Genomic DNA, 16,561 nt, shown 5'->3' on the forward strand with positions numbered 1-16,561 from the left:
TAGTTCTTGAGTGTGATAATATATTGTTATATGTTAACTCAGCGGACTTGCAGAAATATTAATGTTTTTCACTCTTTAATGTGTATATTGAAAAAAATTTATAGAATTTTAAAACTACAGATTCTATATCAATCAACAAGACATCCCCGGCAGTAGAAGCTGTATTATGAATAATGTGTGCAGGACAACCAACTTCTTCTATATTTGTAGAAAATGTTTCTTTTAATTTATAAAGCACACTATTCATTCCATGCCTTTCTCTCCCTCAAAAATTAATATTATCAGCCCCAAATGCCACCAGGCTTTTTGCTTGAATAATATAATTGTTCAATGTCTCTACAAACCCCTGTTATTGTATCGACGGTTTCATTAGGCAAGGTTTGTAACTCAAGGAGTTAAACTAGGCCATCACATTCCATGAAATAATGGATGAGTATTGGAAACATCTTCATGTATTTGTGATTACTTGAATCTGTAGAAATTCTATAAAAAGGAACCTTTTGTAAGTCCTATTTAATTATCTCAATTGAATGAGGTGCTAATAGATTTTTAATTAGAGCAGTTGCTTTTGTTCTTGCAGTAGATTGCTTGCTTGCAATTTTGGAATCTGGAAACATTATGAAATTGAGTTTAGTTGTGCAGTCTAATGTCTATGGTGTTTAACAGTTTTATATGCAGTTGTTTCGCGTGACCTTTTTTTTTTTTTTTTTTTTTGACTATCATATAAATGAGTATATAAAATAATTTCTGAAAAAATCTATAAATTTAAGGAGCTTTTTTTTTTATTAATACCTAGTGAAAAATATTTGAAGATGTTGGGGCCCTAAATGGCTGGTTTTAGGGCGGGCTTCCAACTCACTAGCTATGGCACTGTCAATAAGTATCTAAAGTAATATCCTATATACCATATAGAATATGAAAATGTTTGAGCAACTGTAGGAGTGCTCGTTTCATGATCAAGAAATCTGAGATTCATTGCCTGCTCAGGTCATATTTTTGGTATCTACAAGTGTAAAAAATATTAGAACCAACAACTTAAAAAAGCATAAAAAAATGGTTTTGTGTAAAATATTTTGTAAATTTAAGTCTAACATTTTATTGATGCACATTTTAGTTTAGCAAACTTTTTAATCTGTTTTAGTGTCATATTTAAATTTTCAGCACATTTACTAAATTTTTGTGTCATATACATTATTTTTTCATTCATTAAAACAAAATCAATGAGATTTTGGAAGTTTGTTTAAGCTCTCTGAATGTTGACTATTTTTTATATTTTGAATTGGAACCTTATATGATGAACTTCTAGACCGTGGAAGATTGGAAATTCTTTATCAAGGCTATTAACTAAGACATATGACCTATGTTCTGGATCACAGATGTAACAAACAATTTGTTAGTAACTCGATTTTTTTAAGATCTAGGTTGCAAATGAAAAAAAAATGAGCAAAGATAAAAACAATGCGTGCAATAAAATGTAATTCCACTTGGTTTGGTGAAAGCAGGAGTTTGTGTTAACATGTGTTGTGTCATAACAAATGTTGGCAGTCCTACTAGAGATAGGAAATAGCTTGCTTGGTTTCAGAAAGAAAAAAAAATCTGATTGGATCAGATAGATACTTACACAACTGTTAGAAATCTTGGTACTATTTTGCTTTAATTTGCTTTAAAGGTGATTTTTTTGTTTGTTTGTTTGTTTGTTTCTCTTACAGTTAACCAATCAAAATAGTATGGCAGATGCTATTATGATCAACTTTTTAACCGTAATCTGAGCATTTTAGAGTGATTTCAGCTACATAAAGTTTTTTGGGATGACATAAACTAATTTTACTAACTGTAAACTTCTTTTTGATAGTCTTTATCTGAGAAAATGCATAAAGTTTTAGTGGGGCTTCGGCTCTAACTAAGGCAATGACAATGACTTGGTCATGAAATTGTACTTTTACTATGTATCACAGAACATTTATGATCTGTTCAAAATACAAATAAATGCACTAAGTGTCTTTATGCTGCTTGGTATGCACAGACTTTCCCAGAATCATTAAAACATTACTAGTAAGGATAAAATAGCCGCCAAATGGTACTTGGTGGCTATTTTGGCGGATTGTATTTCAGGCACACACCCCTAAGTATGTTCATAAAAAAGTCTGAAACGAAACGAATATTGTTAAAAACCATACCATAACCAAACCCTAACCCTGACTCTTAGGGTTATGATCAGGGTTTGGTTTGGATATGGCTTTCAATAAAGTAACTAAAAGTACTAAAAGGGTGTACCTGAAATACACGTCCGCCGCTATTTTGACCACTAGTATGCCAAATAGTCACCAAATCACACTGCGCGAGTATTATTTAAAAGTATTAATAAACTAGTTTAAAAAGTTTTTTTGTACTTTCCAAAAGTATCTTGTAACATAACATAAAAATTTTTATTTTACTTGTGTCTATTTTAAAAACCTAAACATGTTTTAAACTGAAAAATCAGTAAAATTTGCAGATGATTTTAATATTTTTCACACCACTGCACAGTGGGCCAGAATTCACTTTTACTGAACAAAATTCATAACTAATTTAATATTAGGGCTATATTGACTAAAATTAGAATGAGTAATAATATGATGTCTGCGCTTCTTATAAAGGTGTTATTTTTTTAATTCGTTGCTATGGATACTAAATTTTGGATAGCAAAAATCTAGTTTTGGTATTTGCAGATATTTTTACGAGTGCTATATTTACCAAATTTTATAAGTACCAATATGAGGTCGCGCTTTTTAAAAACGTGAATATATTTTTTATTTAGTTGCTATGGATACCTAATTTTGCTTAGCAGCAAATAACTTTTATTAGTTGCATATGTTTTATTTGCGCTATGTACACTATTTAGCACCTGTTTTATTATGAGACCCTTGCTCGTGAAAAGCAAAACTTATTTAAGTTTAATATGATTACACGTTGCTAGATAAACTTGTTTTCCTGTAGAACAAAATTGTATTCTAATTTAATTAATTAGTTTTTCTAACTAACAGATTTTACGAGCGTCTACAGAATTTTTAAAATTTGTATGTTTATATTGTTCCCATGCATTCACAATCATCAAAAATCTTTGACAATTTAATCTATAAGTAGTGCAAGCTTAGCAAACAATAATTCACAAGAATTTGAAGTTGACAAAGTTTCAACTTTTCTTTGTTTTTAATGATGATTCTTGAAATGATAATGTAGGTCTGCCGAGTTGTTTATTTTTACTATCCTTCATTAATGTAGTATTAAAATCATTTTCAAGCCAAGCTAAATTCTTTATAATAAACCCTGCACCGGTTAGTTTACTTTGAATCCATCTCTTAACATAATCAAAATAAATAAACGAAAGACTGTTGAGTCAAATAAATTAGTGAATTTTGCTTCTTGTGACACTCATGAAGCCTTAATAAAAACAGCATTTCAACATCTAAAATGAATAGCCACAACCAAAGCAACCAAAATAGATTATTAAATCAATTTGGTTTGATAAGCGCTAAATAAATAAGAACAAAATTTAAATTAGGTATATATATATATATATATATATATATATATATATATATATATATATATATATATATATATATATATATATATATATATTATTGTTCAGTAATACGTTTTGTATGACTAAGACCGTATTATATGTTTTCCACATTTTTTAAAATTTTGTGCAAGTAAAAATTTTTGAGCGCAATTACAGATTTTTTGTTAGGTAAAACAGTTCAAACGTAAAAGAAAACCTAAGTGGCGCCTAGTGGCAGCCAGATTTATGAAATTATTAAAGCAAACATATATAAGCTTTAAAACATCTGAGTATAAAAGCAAGATGTAGCAATAAAAAAAATATATTGTCAATTAAAAGCAAAAGTTGGACATTAAAATGTTACAAATTAAGCATATTTAAATTTGCTATAAATATGTTAATTACATACCAATTTTAGTCTAACAACTTTTAAAATCTAGATAATATAGAGTAATAATATAATATTTTAAAAAGCGCAATATTTTATGTAAATTTTATTTATTTCCATCGATTTTTTAAACAACATTTTTCTCTTTATAATTTTTTTTTTCTAATTTACATTTGCATCTACTTCAACCACAGCATTAGTATATTCATTAAAACTTTAAGTGTATATAAACGGTTTTAAATTGTTTTGTAATGTCTTTATATAGGTTCGACACCATTTAGGCATAAAAATTCTGATTTTGGTTTTTATACTTTTGTCCAGTCACTGGCCCACTGTGCACTGTATTTGAACTTCCAAGCTAAATGCTCTTCCGCGGTGCTTTGTGACAAGACCGATAGGTCATTTTGAAGCCCTCAATTTGAGGGGGTTGTACACTTTATAAAGTCATAAAAGCCGAACAACTATAGATTATTGAATCAAATTTGAAATTCTTCGATGAATATAAATTAAGTTTAAGATTTAAAAAACAAAAAACAAATTTGACTCATTGCCCTCCTATTTGGGGCTGAGGGGCTAATATTTTAAGGTTTTTGTTGTTCCCAGTTTCCAATCACCGGATTTTTTTGCAAAGCATCCTCACTTCTCATATATATGAACATACTTAAAGAGTTTTCTTCATGTTTCAGAGTTGCTTAGCTCAAACATCAAAAAAAGTTGTCTACGGGCTTGTTCTTGGAGAGAAGATCTAATAATATAAATATTTATACGAGGGGAACTTAACTTTTCATTATTAAAGATCGAAAGAACTGAGTTTGGATGTTTCTCAAAAAGTTCTCTTTTACCTAAATATTGTGTTATAAAAAGTACTGATATTTGCATATGTGTTTACCGATATTAAATAAGGATGTAAAGTAAAACTAACCCACCAGGAATAAAATGTACCAATCAAATATAAACATAAAATTTGAAGATTTAGGAAACCGCTGTTGACTACATGCAGTATTATTTGCAGCACAACTTATCGCGTTTAGCCGAAGTACTTCATCTTTAGGAAGACTGTAAAATATATAAAACATCAGCTCTTAATTTTTTTTTAAATATTTTTAGTGCAACAGACTAAACAACAATTTTTGACATGTTTATATAACAAAAAACTCAACAAAACGTAACAGATTTTTTTAGTTTTTTAATTTAAACTAGTAAATCAAAAAAAAATTCTTTTTTCAAATCCATGCTTTATGCAAGCAAAATTCTATTGGGCCTAGAAATTACGTTACGTTATTAAATTTTTTTTTTATTAATTCAGTGTTCTTATGGGGAAATACAAATTAAGTTTTTGTTAACTTAATTAACTTTTTTTGGTCAAATTTTTCCATTTCCTTGTATTGTCATCGAAAATGATTAAGTGTGCAAAATTTGAGCAAAATTGGTTGAGAAAAAAGTTTTCAAAAATTGATTTCAAATTTTGTGGCACACAAACATATATATATAGAAAGTAATCTTATATAAAGCATGGAAAAAACTAAAAACGAAGTGACGTCACACCGACTGGACGTATAAAGAGAAAACAAAATGTTTTTGGCTTTTGTTACCAGGCTACGATCACCGCAATTTTTTGCAAAATAACAATGAAGGGTTACAGTGCTAAAAATACAACTATTTTATGTAGCGCGAGTCATTATGGAATCGATATGCAGACAAACCATTTTGTGACGTCACCAAAACCCAACGCTATTGGCTCAATTATAAACATATTAAATATTTTGGTTTTATGCACCAAAGCTTTTTGGGTGGTTAAGCGCCAAACCAGCCCAATACAACAAAATTTAAAAAAATTAGCTTGTATTAAAACATGATTTATATAGTGTTATTTGCGGACAACAAGATTCTATACTTAAAATATTAAAGTGCATTGGACAGCAATTACATTTAGTTTGTTTGGTATAGTGGCTTTTGTTTAAAACTTATAAACTTAGCGTTTAATTATGTCATTTCAACGTAGTCATTGTAAGGGCTGGTTCGGAGCAGTGTTATTTATATATCTGATACGTTAAAAAAGCTTCTCGCCGACACTCGACTTATTTATTTTCGTATAAAATCACGACAGTTTAAACAATTGAGTTCTAAATTATGCAGTCATTAAAAAACATAACATATAAGTAAACATTTTTAAACTTTTTTTTCATATATCTACATCTTTAAAATTGAAAAACGATGTTTAAAAACGTCTTTAAAATTGAAAAACGTTTAAAAATTGAAAAACGCTTTAAACGAAAAATTAAAAAACGTTTAAAATTTTAAAATTTTTAAAATTGAAAAACGTTGTTTAAAAACGTCTTTAAAATTGAAAAACGTTTAAAAATTGAAAAACGTTTAAAAATTGAAAAACGTTTAAAATTGAAAAACATCTTTAAAATTGAAAAACGTTGTTTAAAAACGTCTTTAGAATTGAAAAACTTAAAAATTGAAAAACTACATCTTAAAACTGAAAAACGTTGAAATTCTTTACAAAGCTAAGTAATAAGCGTCAGACTGCATGTCTGACGCTTTTTGAGACAAAAAGATATGAATATATAGAAATATGCAAGAAAATTAAAACTTAAAAATAAGACCCCGTTGTTCGCAAACTGACTGCCTTTTAAAATGTTACAAAAAAAATTTTGTCAAAATTAAGTTGGTTATTCTCAAGTCATTCGCATTAAAATACTATTTTGTGTAATACTTTTATCAATTTAATCAGATATAAAAAGTCTTCCAATAGGAAATTCTTGTAAAATACTTACGTTATCATTATTATCAGTTTTAATTCATTATTACGAAGACTTTGAAAAAATCTTTTTAAATTCGGAGACCGAGCGGGATTCTCCTGATAATTTTTTTTTTTTGATACAGTCATTATTCTCAATCATTATTTATATAAATGATTATTAATTATAAAAAATTATTAAGAAGAACAAAGATTAGAATTTAAATTACTTGGACATACATTATTTCGTCAGCCGAGAACCAAGAGGCCGCATGTCCACATTGTGTTTTTTATGTTTATTATTAATAAGTATTCAACAATTAATGGGGTATGTGTCCAATAAATCTAGTCTCAATAATGATACAACTTTTTAAAATATTTAAAAAATTAGTCGGACATTCTGGCAGGAAGTCTTTACAAATTAATTTTTAAAACTTGATTTTCTCGGAAACACAAAAAATTGGACATACAGCCTCATGGTCCTCGGCTGACGATTTGTTAATGCTAAATGAAACTTCCTGTTCAAATGAGATCATCCAAATGAGATCATCCTGTTCAAATGAGATCATCTAAATCGGCTTGAACCTTTTTTCTTGTTTCTTTTTTCTACCTTTACTGAAGATATGATCTTTGCATCGTAAACATAAAGAGGAGATTGTTAAAGTATACTTCAAATAAAAACAGCCCAAGAAATGAGCTTTGTGACACACTACTTACAACATTATTCAATGCAGAGGTTTCATTAGAATTCTTAAATCTTTGACGGTTGGTACTTATAAAAACTTTATTCCACTCAAAGTTTTTTTATTAAAAAAAAAAAAAAAACGAAAACAAACTCCAACCACTTGCAAACAACCACTAATTAAGTTGGGAAACAGAAAATAAAGAAGAAAGCGAAAAATGACAGAAGACTTGAAAAATCGTAAATCGTATGTGTCAGGTAAACATGAAGGCGGGAGAGAATCCATTTTTACAAGATATGCCGCAAGGTTTAAGACTAAGAAGTACTGTATGCAAACGCAAAATCAACATAAAATTGTTTTATATTACCACAATTCAATCAAATTGTTTTATATTATCGCAATTTTTTAAAAGAAGTTTGAATCAAAAAAATCAAAAGTGGTAAGGGGCTGTCATTAACTAAGTAAACAAAAAATGGGAGGAAGGGTTTGAAAATATTTGAAAGATTTCGACAAGGGGAAGAGTGGAGGTAAAGAAAAGTTGACTTTAACAATGTTTTTCTTAATAAATTTAATTACTTAAAAAAAGAAAAATATGTTTTTTCCATTTTAATTTTATTTGGGTAGAAGGGGGTAATCAATTGTTGACGTAATTTTATGTCTCTGGTTTGTTGAGATAATTAATGGACAGTCCTTAGAATAAAAACGAGCAATTGCTTTTACTCAATAATTGGTCAGCTTTACGTAAATAAATACTTTAGAAGTTTTGCTCTAAGTTTTATTCACGTAAAGTTAAGCAATTTACTCAGTAATTGTTCAGCTTTACGTGAAAAAAAACTTAGTCAAAACTGCTTGAGCTTTTATTCACGTAAAGCTGACCAATTACTGAGTAAAAGCAATTGCTCGTTTTTATTCACCCGGCCTCTGAAAATTGTATAAAAACGCCAAAAAATTCTTCGCAAACAAAATGTAAAACAAAAATTTATAAAATATAAAGTGTGTTTTTAAAATATATTTTTTTAATATATTAAATATTTTATCTATATTATAATGTAATAACCACCAAATATCATTACAATAGTTAACCCTGTCTGCCAGCGCTCTGTCACGCATAAAATAGAGGGGGGGGGGTTGCTTAGTTTATCCTCCTTATACGGGATAAGTTACGCATATTATCAAAATCCAAATACTTTAAGTACGATCGCAATTAGTCATATCGCAACAAAACTCCGCGTATTGCCTCTTAAAAATGTTAAATACTTTTGTCTATAACAATTAATCAAACAATAAAATACTTTTCTTTTGTTCAAGCACGCTGTCAGTAAATACTCAACAGTTTTAAATAAAACTACGCTATTTATCAATATTTTATATTCAAAACACAACAGACAATTATTCAACAGCATATATAATAGAATTTTCACTGACGTTTTCTCGATAGTTAAAGCGACAGTAAATGTTTTTTTTTTGTTTTGTTTTAAAAAAAAATGGTATTGGCATTTTATCCCTTTTTTTTAAATATGCATCGATTTTTTATCTGTTAAGCATTTTTTAAATAGGATTTTTCCATAAAAATAATTGAAATTTCATGCGTGGGATTAATTAATGCAAGTAAGGGCTACAAGGCAAACATAACAAAATTACAAACAAAAATAAAAAAGGTAATTATGGTTGAAAATAATTTTGGAGAGAGGAGTATTAAACCAACTTTTCTTCACAATCCAAGCCTGACTAATTAAGCAGTTACTCAGTCATAAATTAGTTGGTAAAAAGTACCCATCAAAACCTAAAATCGACTATACTGAATTATTTTAACAAAAAGTAAACTAAACATTACGTTATTGGAGTTTGTATATTCCACTTTAGTGTATCTTTTTTCTTGCCGTTTTATGATATCTTCACACTCTTCTTTTATTTCAGCTTTAATTACAGAACTCGCTTTGTAGAAAATCAAATTATAAAATAATTTTTTTTTCACAGTAATAAATTATAAAAACTCTTACAAATATCAAATATTTTATACCTTTCGAAATTTCATCTTCAGTTGAATCGACTTTAGCCATGAGGTTTCTTGTTACCAAAGTGATTTTATAATAGATAAGTTCAATGTAAAATGTTCCTAAAAAAGCAAAGAAGGAAATACTTTCAAAGCCTCGTAGAATAAAACACAGGATTCAAATGAAAGAATTTAAAATTAAAGTGAAAACGTAAGTATGTCTTCAATATGCAGTAGTGGCACGTGGGGAATCTTTTATAATCAAAAACTTTTTATGAGCAAAGTTTTTTTATAAAAAGCCCCGTATGCTGTAGCCAGTTTAACACACCATGGTCTACTATTACGCGTTCTTAAGAACAAAAGATTGTAATAACACTTTTGACAAATTATCACTTTCTTTTTTAATAACCAAAGTTTTATTAAAACACGTTTTTTCAAGAACAAAGTTTTGCTATGGTGTGTCTGTGTGTGTGTCTGTGTGTATATATATGTGTGTGTATATATATATATATATATATATATATATATATATATATATATATATATATATATATATATATATATATCATATATATATATATATATATATCATATATATATATATATATATATATATATATATATATATATATATATATATATATCATATATATATATATATATATATATATATATATATATATATATATATATATATATATATATATATATATATATATATATATATATATATATATATATATATATATATATATATATATATATATATATATATATATATATATAGTCACCACGACGACCTTCTTTCAAGTTAAATTAAAGATTCGACAGATCGATTTTAAAAAAATGACCTATGTCTACATTTTGAATTATTATTATTCATTTATTGAAACCTGTAATTTTTCCCCAAAAAATTATCTTTTAAAGCTGCGTTCACTCTTTAATTTTCAAAATATTAAAAATAATTAAAAAAGTGTTGATTAGTAAAGAATTTAATTAGTGTGAATTGGTAAAAAATTAACTAGACACATATTATTAGGGATATCCCGTAATTCCGTTACGGCTGGAATTCAGGCCGAAATTCGTGACCTTTAGGTCATTCCGGTTCCGGCCGGAATTACAATATTTCAGGTCGGAATGCCGGAATTTATTTTTTACTTTTTTTTTTTAAGACATGTGACACAGACTGTGTAAATTAAATCAAAAAATCATTGTCCTACAGGGCAATGAAGAACTATAGGTAAACCTAGGTAAAAAATACAAAAATCTTAACAAACACAATGTAATTTTACGTAAAGCAACAGTTAAGCAGTCTAAAATAATTTTATTTTTTCACTTGTTGCACTCTTGTCAGTAGAGCGTTTTTAAACAATAGAAAATTTAAATGAAATAATAAAAGAAAAAAGATTGCTGCCCTATGCCAAACCCAAAGTCGATGTAGCAGCTATAAGATATAAGGCTATAAGATAGTCGATGTAGCATCACTCCCTTGTAGCAGCAAGATAAATGATAAAGAATGTAGCAGTACTTCCTTGTAGCAGCACACTATAAGATAGTCAATGTATGTACGAAAGCCAATAAATATTCTTTACGTTTATATTAAAAAGTCACCACTTTGAGCAAGTCTCCACACGAAAGCACAACAAGCGAAAGAATAAAATTATTTTAGACCAATAACTGTAAATTTACCTAACTTTATTTGCAGTAATCACTTTTGTAAGGATTTCTAAAAGTTTAGGAGTATTGTAGTGCAAAAAGCTGTTATCCAGTTTTGGGCAACAAACGAGTTCTTTTTTATCAAAAATGTTACCTGCCTCTGAGAATAGTCTCATTTTTAATGTTTCTTAACTTTTAAATAGTTAAAAAGTATAAGATGCCTAATACAGTAAATATTTTAATTTTAACCTAAATATAAAAATATAAAACAAAAAAATGATTTTAAAATATAAATATTATGCAGGTTAAAACTTTCAATAAATAAAATTATAAGGAGCAAATAAAAACAACATATTAGATTTAAATGAAATAATAATCAAATTAATGAAATAGATTATATATATATAAATATATATATATATATATATATATATATATATATATATATATATATATATATATATATATATATATATATATATATATATACACACATATATATATTATAGGTTATAAAAATATATTATGAAGTCACTTTCATTCTTGAAGTTTTTCTTGAAGAAGTCTTGAAAAAATTACATAAATTCAAATCTCGTTCTGGCCGGAATTTTTTTAACAAATCCGGTTCCGACCGGAATTTTAAATTTCCAATTCGGTGCACCCCTACATATTACGCATTTAATATTTTAAAATTAATATGTAACAAAAAGTATAATACTAAAATATAATATATAATATAAATTACAAATTATAAGAACGAAAAAAAAAAAATTGCTGGATGTTTTCATTTAAATCATTTCTAGATACTACATATAATTTCACTTAAGCCATTTTTGGTAGCTTTTGAGTTACTCGTTCTTTAATGGTACAAACGCTTGAAGCAGAACTAATTCCGAAAGTGAAACTAGGTGTCCCCGCTGGGAAATGTCTGAAGCAGAATTTCAGTATTCAATTGAAAGAGGACTTTCTTGCTAAAATGCGTTAAGGAGATTTTTTTCTCTTTCAAATAACTAGATAAAGGCCTCCACCGAAGACATTCTCCACTGAGTATCAAAGCCGACCCTAAAATTAGACAGGGCAAATTGGTTTTTTTTGGCTTAAGTCAAGAAAAACGCAGAATTATAAGGAGCACATCAACTTATTTATGGCGCAGAAAAGCTTGTCACTACTTATTTAAAAGCCCGTTAATATATATTTATAAGCCCGTCGATATATTCACAATTATTTGCGGCTGATATCTATACATAACAATCAACTAATTAGATCCTATTTATTTTGCCTATCCCTATGCGTCAATTCGATAATTATGTGTGAATGAACTTATTTCCGTCATTATGTATTTGTATTCGGTGTTCTTATATTTACACCTATCTTTATGTATCTATGATTACATATTACCTTAAATCATTTTAAAATCAACTTTAATAATTATAAAAAAATCATTAAAATTCATCGAAAGTTTGCCGATGGAAGAAATTATGTTAACAAAGTATTGAAAAAAGATAACTTTTGGGACGCCCGTCGGTCAGAGGCGGATCCAGACCATCTAGTAAGGAGGAGGGGGGAAGGCGATTTGCTAACTTAGAAGTTTTATTTGATAATCAGAAGAAAGAACGCTTACAACTAATATAAAAAAACGGGAAAAATAACAATAAATTCATAATAACAACAGCAATAGATACGAAATGAACTAAAAATTATTTATAACTAAGTATAAATTATAAAAATTAAATACATAAAAAAATAGTTATAATTAAATTGAAGTTAAAAATGCTAAAGTCGAGCGTATTTAACGAGCATATTTTTGCGAGTGTATCTTAACGAGGATATTTCTTGTTTAATTATTCGCTTACTATGGTCTTAGAAGCGCTATTATTACATTTGCCCAAAGTTTTATTCTTTGCTTTAGGATGAATTATGCATACATGCATATATACATACATACATACATACATACATACATACATACATACATACATACATACATACATACATACATACATACATAAATACACACACACATACATATATAAATACTATATATACATATATCCATACATATATGTACATATATATATATATATATATATATATTTATATGTATATATATGCATACATATATGTACATATATATATATATATATATATATATATATATATATATATATATATATATATATATATATATATATATATATATATATTTATATATATTTATATGTACATATATGTATGCATATATATACATATAAATATATATATATATATATATATATATTTATATGTACATATATGTATGCATATATGTATATATAAATATATGTACATATATGTATATATAAATAAGTATATATATATATATATATATACATATATGTATAAATGTACATATATATATGCACATATGTATATATATACATATATATATATGTGTGTGTGTGTGTGTGTGTGTGTGTGTGTGTCTGTGTGTGTGTGTGTGTGTGTGTGTGTGTGTGTGTGTGTGTGTGTGTGTGTGTGTGTGTGTGTGTGTGTGTGTCTGTGTGTGTATTTATGTATGTATGTATGTATGTATGTATGTAAGTATGTATATAAGTATGTATGTATGTATGTATGTATGTATGTATGTATGTATGTATGTATGTATATATGCATGTATGCATAATTCATCCTAAAGCAAAGAATAAAACTTTGGGCAAATGTAATAATAGCGCTTCTAAGACCATAGTAAGCGAATAATTAAACAAGAAATATCCTCGTTAAAATACACTCGCAAAAATATGCTCGTTAAATACGCTCGACTTTTAACTTTTTTTAGCATTTTTAACTTCAATTTAATTATAACTACTTTTTTATATATTTAATTTTTATAATTTATACTTAGTTATAAATAATTTTTAGTATATGTATATATAAATATATATATATATATTTATATATACATATATGTATATATATATTTATATACATATAAATATGTATATATATATATATATATATATATATATATATATATATATATATTATATATACATATATGTATATATATATTTATATACATACAAATATATATATATATATATATATATATATATATATATATATATATATATATATATATATATATATATATATATATATATATATATATATTACTGAAAGAAATTTTCTTAAGATTTTAACCTTTAAAGGAGGTTTTCTTGAAGTTTTAACCTTTTAAAGAGTCTATTTCCTAGTTTTTATTTAAGCGTGTATGCTTGAATACATAGAAAGGTTTTCCATTATAACCCAGATTTAAAAAATCGCAGCTGGAATAAATTGAGCGTATACAAAACAATACACTAAACAAATACGTTTTTTATAAATAAACTATTAAAGAAATTTTAATTCCGTCAACACATCAACAACAAAAGTATCGTCAACAAGTGTCGACAAAAAAACTTTTTTCGATCAAAGTTGATTGTTAGTTAAAGTTGATATTAAAAAGTTGGTCAGATCTTTTAAAAGTGTTACCTTTTACTCTGGTCACGTTTTGTCATTATTCAAAACAATTAATTACTATAATGGCGCGTTATGTCCTTTAAAAACGCGAAAAGTTCCTAAAAAAGCGCTGAAACGCCATTAAAAAAAACAACAAAAAACGACATAATAAGAGTATAATTTGTGTGCAGCAAATTAACAAATAAATTTGTTGCTAATAAAGATAATTTCTTATGTGTTGACTTAAACTTTTAAACTAAAATGTAAGGAATTAGACTTTACAATTTTATGTTAAAACTAAAAAAAATTACAAAACTGAAGCATTTTAAATCGATGATTTTATTTGTACCTTTCGCCTTAAAATAAAAATTAAGTTTTCCGGTTTATTAGTTCATCATATTTGTACATACATTGTTAATACATTATTTAAGCAAATGATTTTCTCTATTATTATTTTTTTTCTTTTAACTTTTACTTATCAATAACATTAAACTACAATAATTTAATATTAAATACAAAAAAACCAACCAAAAAAAGTTCTTGTCTATTTGAAGTGGGTTTTTTAACTCACGTATGCATTTAAAAAAAAAAAAAAAAGTTCGATGGTTTGATGATTTGACATATAGAAAGTGTATTTAAACAACGAGACTATTTTTTTAAAGTGGCCACACTCTAAACTTATAAGTCTTTACTGCCCGTTTAGTTTTTTTACCTTCACATGAAATAAACATTTTTTATGATTATTTCAAAGGCTATTTCTAAATCGCTGGAGAAAAAAAAAAGAGATTAGTTCAAATAACGACCCGTTTTGAAACCAAAACAATAGATATCTTTTTCTATCAACTTTTTTCCGTTCTCAATTTTGAAACGTTTTTTTTTTAATAAAAAATCAAAAACAAAAACAAAACAAAATAGTTTAAGTTTTATCTTAAATCGTGTGTACTTAAGTGGGGCCTAAAAGTTCGATAGTAATACTTGATTGTATAGAGTTGAATAGAATTTATCTTTTTGAATAGCGGTCTCTATCGAAAAAAAAACATTTGCTAAAAAGAGAAAATATTTAAAAAATTTTGATTTCTAAAAGATGAAAACTTACATACTTACTCACCTGATTCGTTGAAACAAAATCCTGCGTGATTGCCACACAATTAATGGAAAAATATCTGAGTTCGTCAGACTATCTATAAGCAAACGAATTATTTATTGCAATACACTCGATAAACTTTAGTTTGCTCAAGTTGAATAGAACGCGTGGTTCCATCGTAGAGGCTTTTGTTGTTTCATAAAAGTTATTGGTTGTTACGATTTTGTTCGGACACGCTTTTGGTAAAATATTGAAAAAACAGCCAATTTTTATTTTTTTTTTAACTTTAAGTTCTAAAATGACTCGCAAATTTAATATGAAAAAAAGTATAACTTATTCTTTTTGTAAAACTAACCTAAAAATTAGTGAGAATTTACCAATAGAAGCAATCTCTTAATAGTGTAAACAATTTGTGCCTTTAACTTTTTCGCTTCACCAAGGCGAGAACCAAAACAACAACAGCAGACTCAACAACAACAGTATACTTTTTAAAATTTAATAGAAAACTTTTTAATTAGAAATATTTTGAAAACGTTTTGTCCGTATATACAAAATACGACGAAGTTTTTTACTAGTCTCAAAAAATTATACCGAATGGAGAGACATGCCTCAAAAATAAAAAAAAATAAAAAAAAAAAATAAAAAAAAAACACCGAAAAAGTTTAGTCAAAGATCTCAATAGAACACAATCTATTGTAAAATAATTCAATTGTTAGGTTGATTGTTAAAGCGGCAAAAAATATATATATATATATACTTATATATAAATCTACTACATTTACTTTTGCTACAAAAGGAAACGAAAGTCTCAAATTCCTTTTAAAAGTTGTTAATAGTTAGCCTATTTTATCTCATCTTAGCCTATTATATTCTGCAGTTGGCATTCTGCGTTTTACTCTCGATATTACTAAGTTAGATAATGACTTCACTGAGCAATTAAGTTTTTATAGCGTGATATTTGCATTTATGTTTTCTTTAGTAAAAATGATT

General features: G+C 26.8%; 1 protein-coding gene across 3 annotated transcripts in view; it reads right to left on the reverse strand.

Annotated features, from left to right (window-relative positions):
* Window positions 1–15,995, reverse strand: part of LOC100210487 (lethal(3)malignant brain tumor-like protein 3) — a 29,455-nt gene extending 13,460 nt beyond the window's left edge. The window contains exons 1-3 of one of the 3 annotated variants that reach the window (XM_065788059.1): window positions 15,927–15,995; window positions 9,382–9,477; window positions 9,196–9,296 (exon numbers count right to left, since the gene is read on the reverse strand). In XM_065788059.1, the coding sequence (XP_065644131.1) occupies window positions 9,196–9,296; window positions 9,382–9,421 (141 nt within the window). In that variant the 5' untranslated portion in view covers window positions 9,422–9,477; window positions 15,927–15,995. Of the gene's footprint in view, window positions 1–9,195; window positions 9,297–9,381; window positions 9,478–15,587; window positions 15,867–15,926 lie in introns of those variants that run through there. The other 2 variants (XM_065788057.1, XM_065788058.1) reach the window with 2 other exon arrangements.
* Between the last annotated feature and the right edge of the window lie 566 nt (window positions 15,996–16,561).

Source organism: Hydra vulgaris, chromosome 01 (genome assembly GCF_038396675.1).
Source record: "Hydra vulgaris chromosome 01, alternate assembly HydraT2T_AEP".
Taxonomy (NCBI): Eukaryota; Metazoa; Cnidaria; class Hydrozoa; order Anthoathecata; family Hydridae; genus Hydra; species Hydra vulgaris.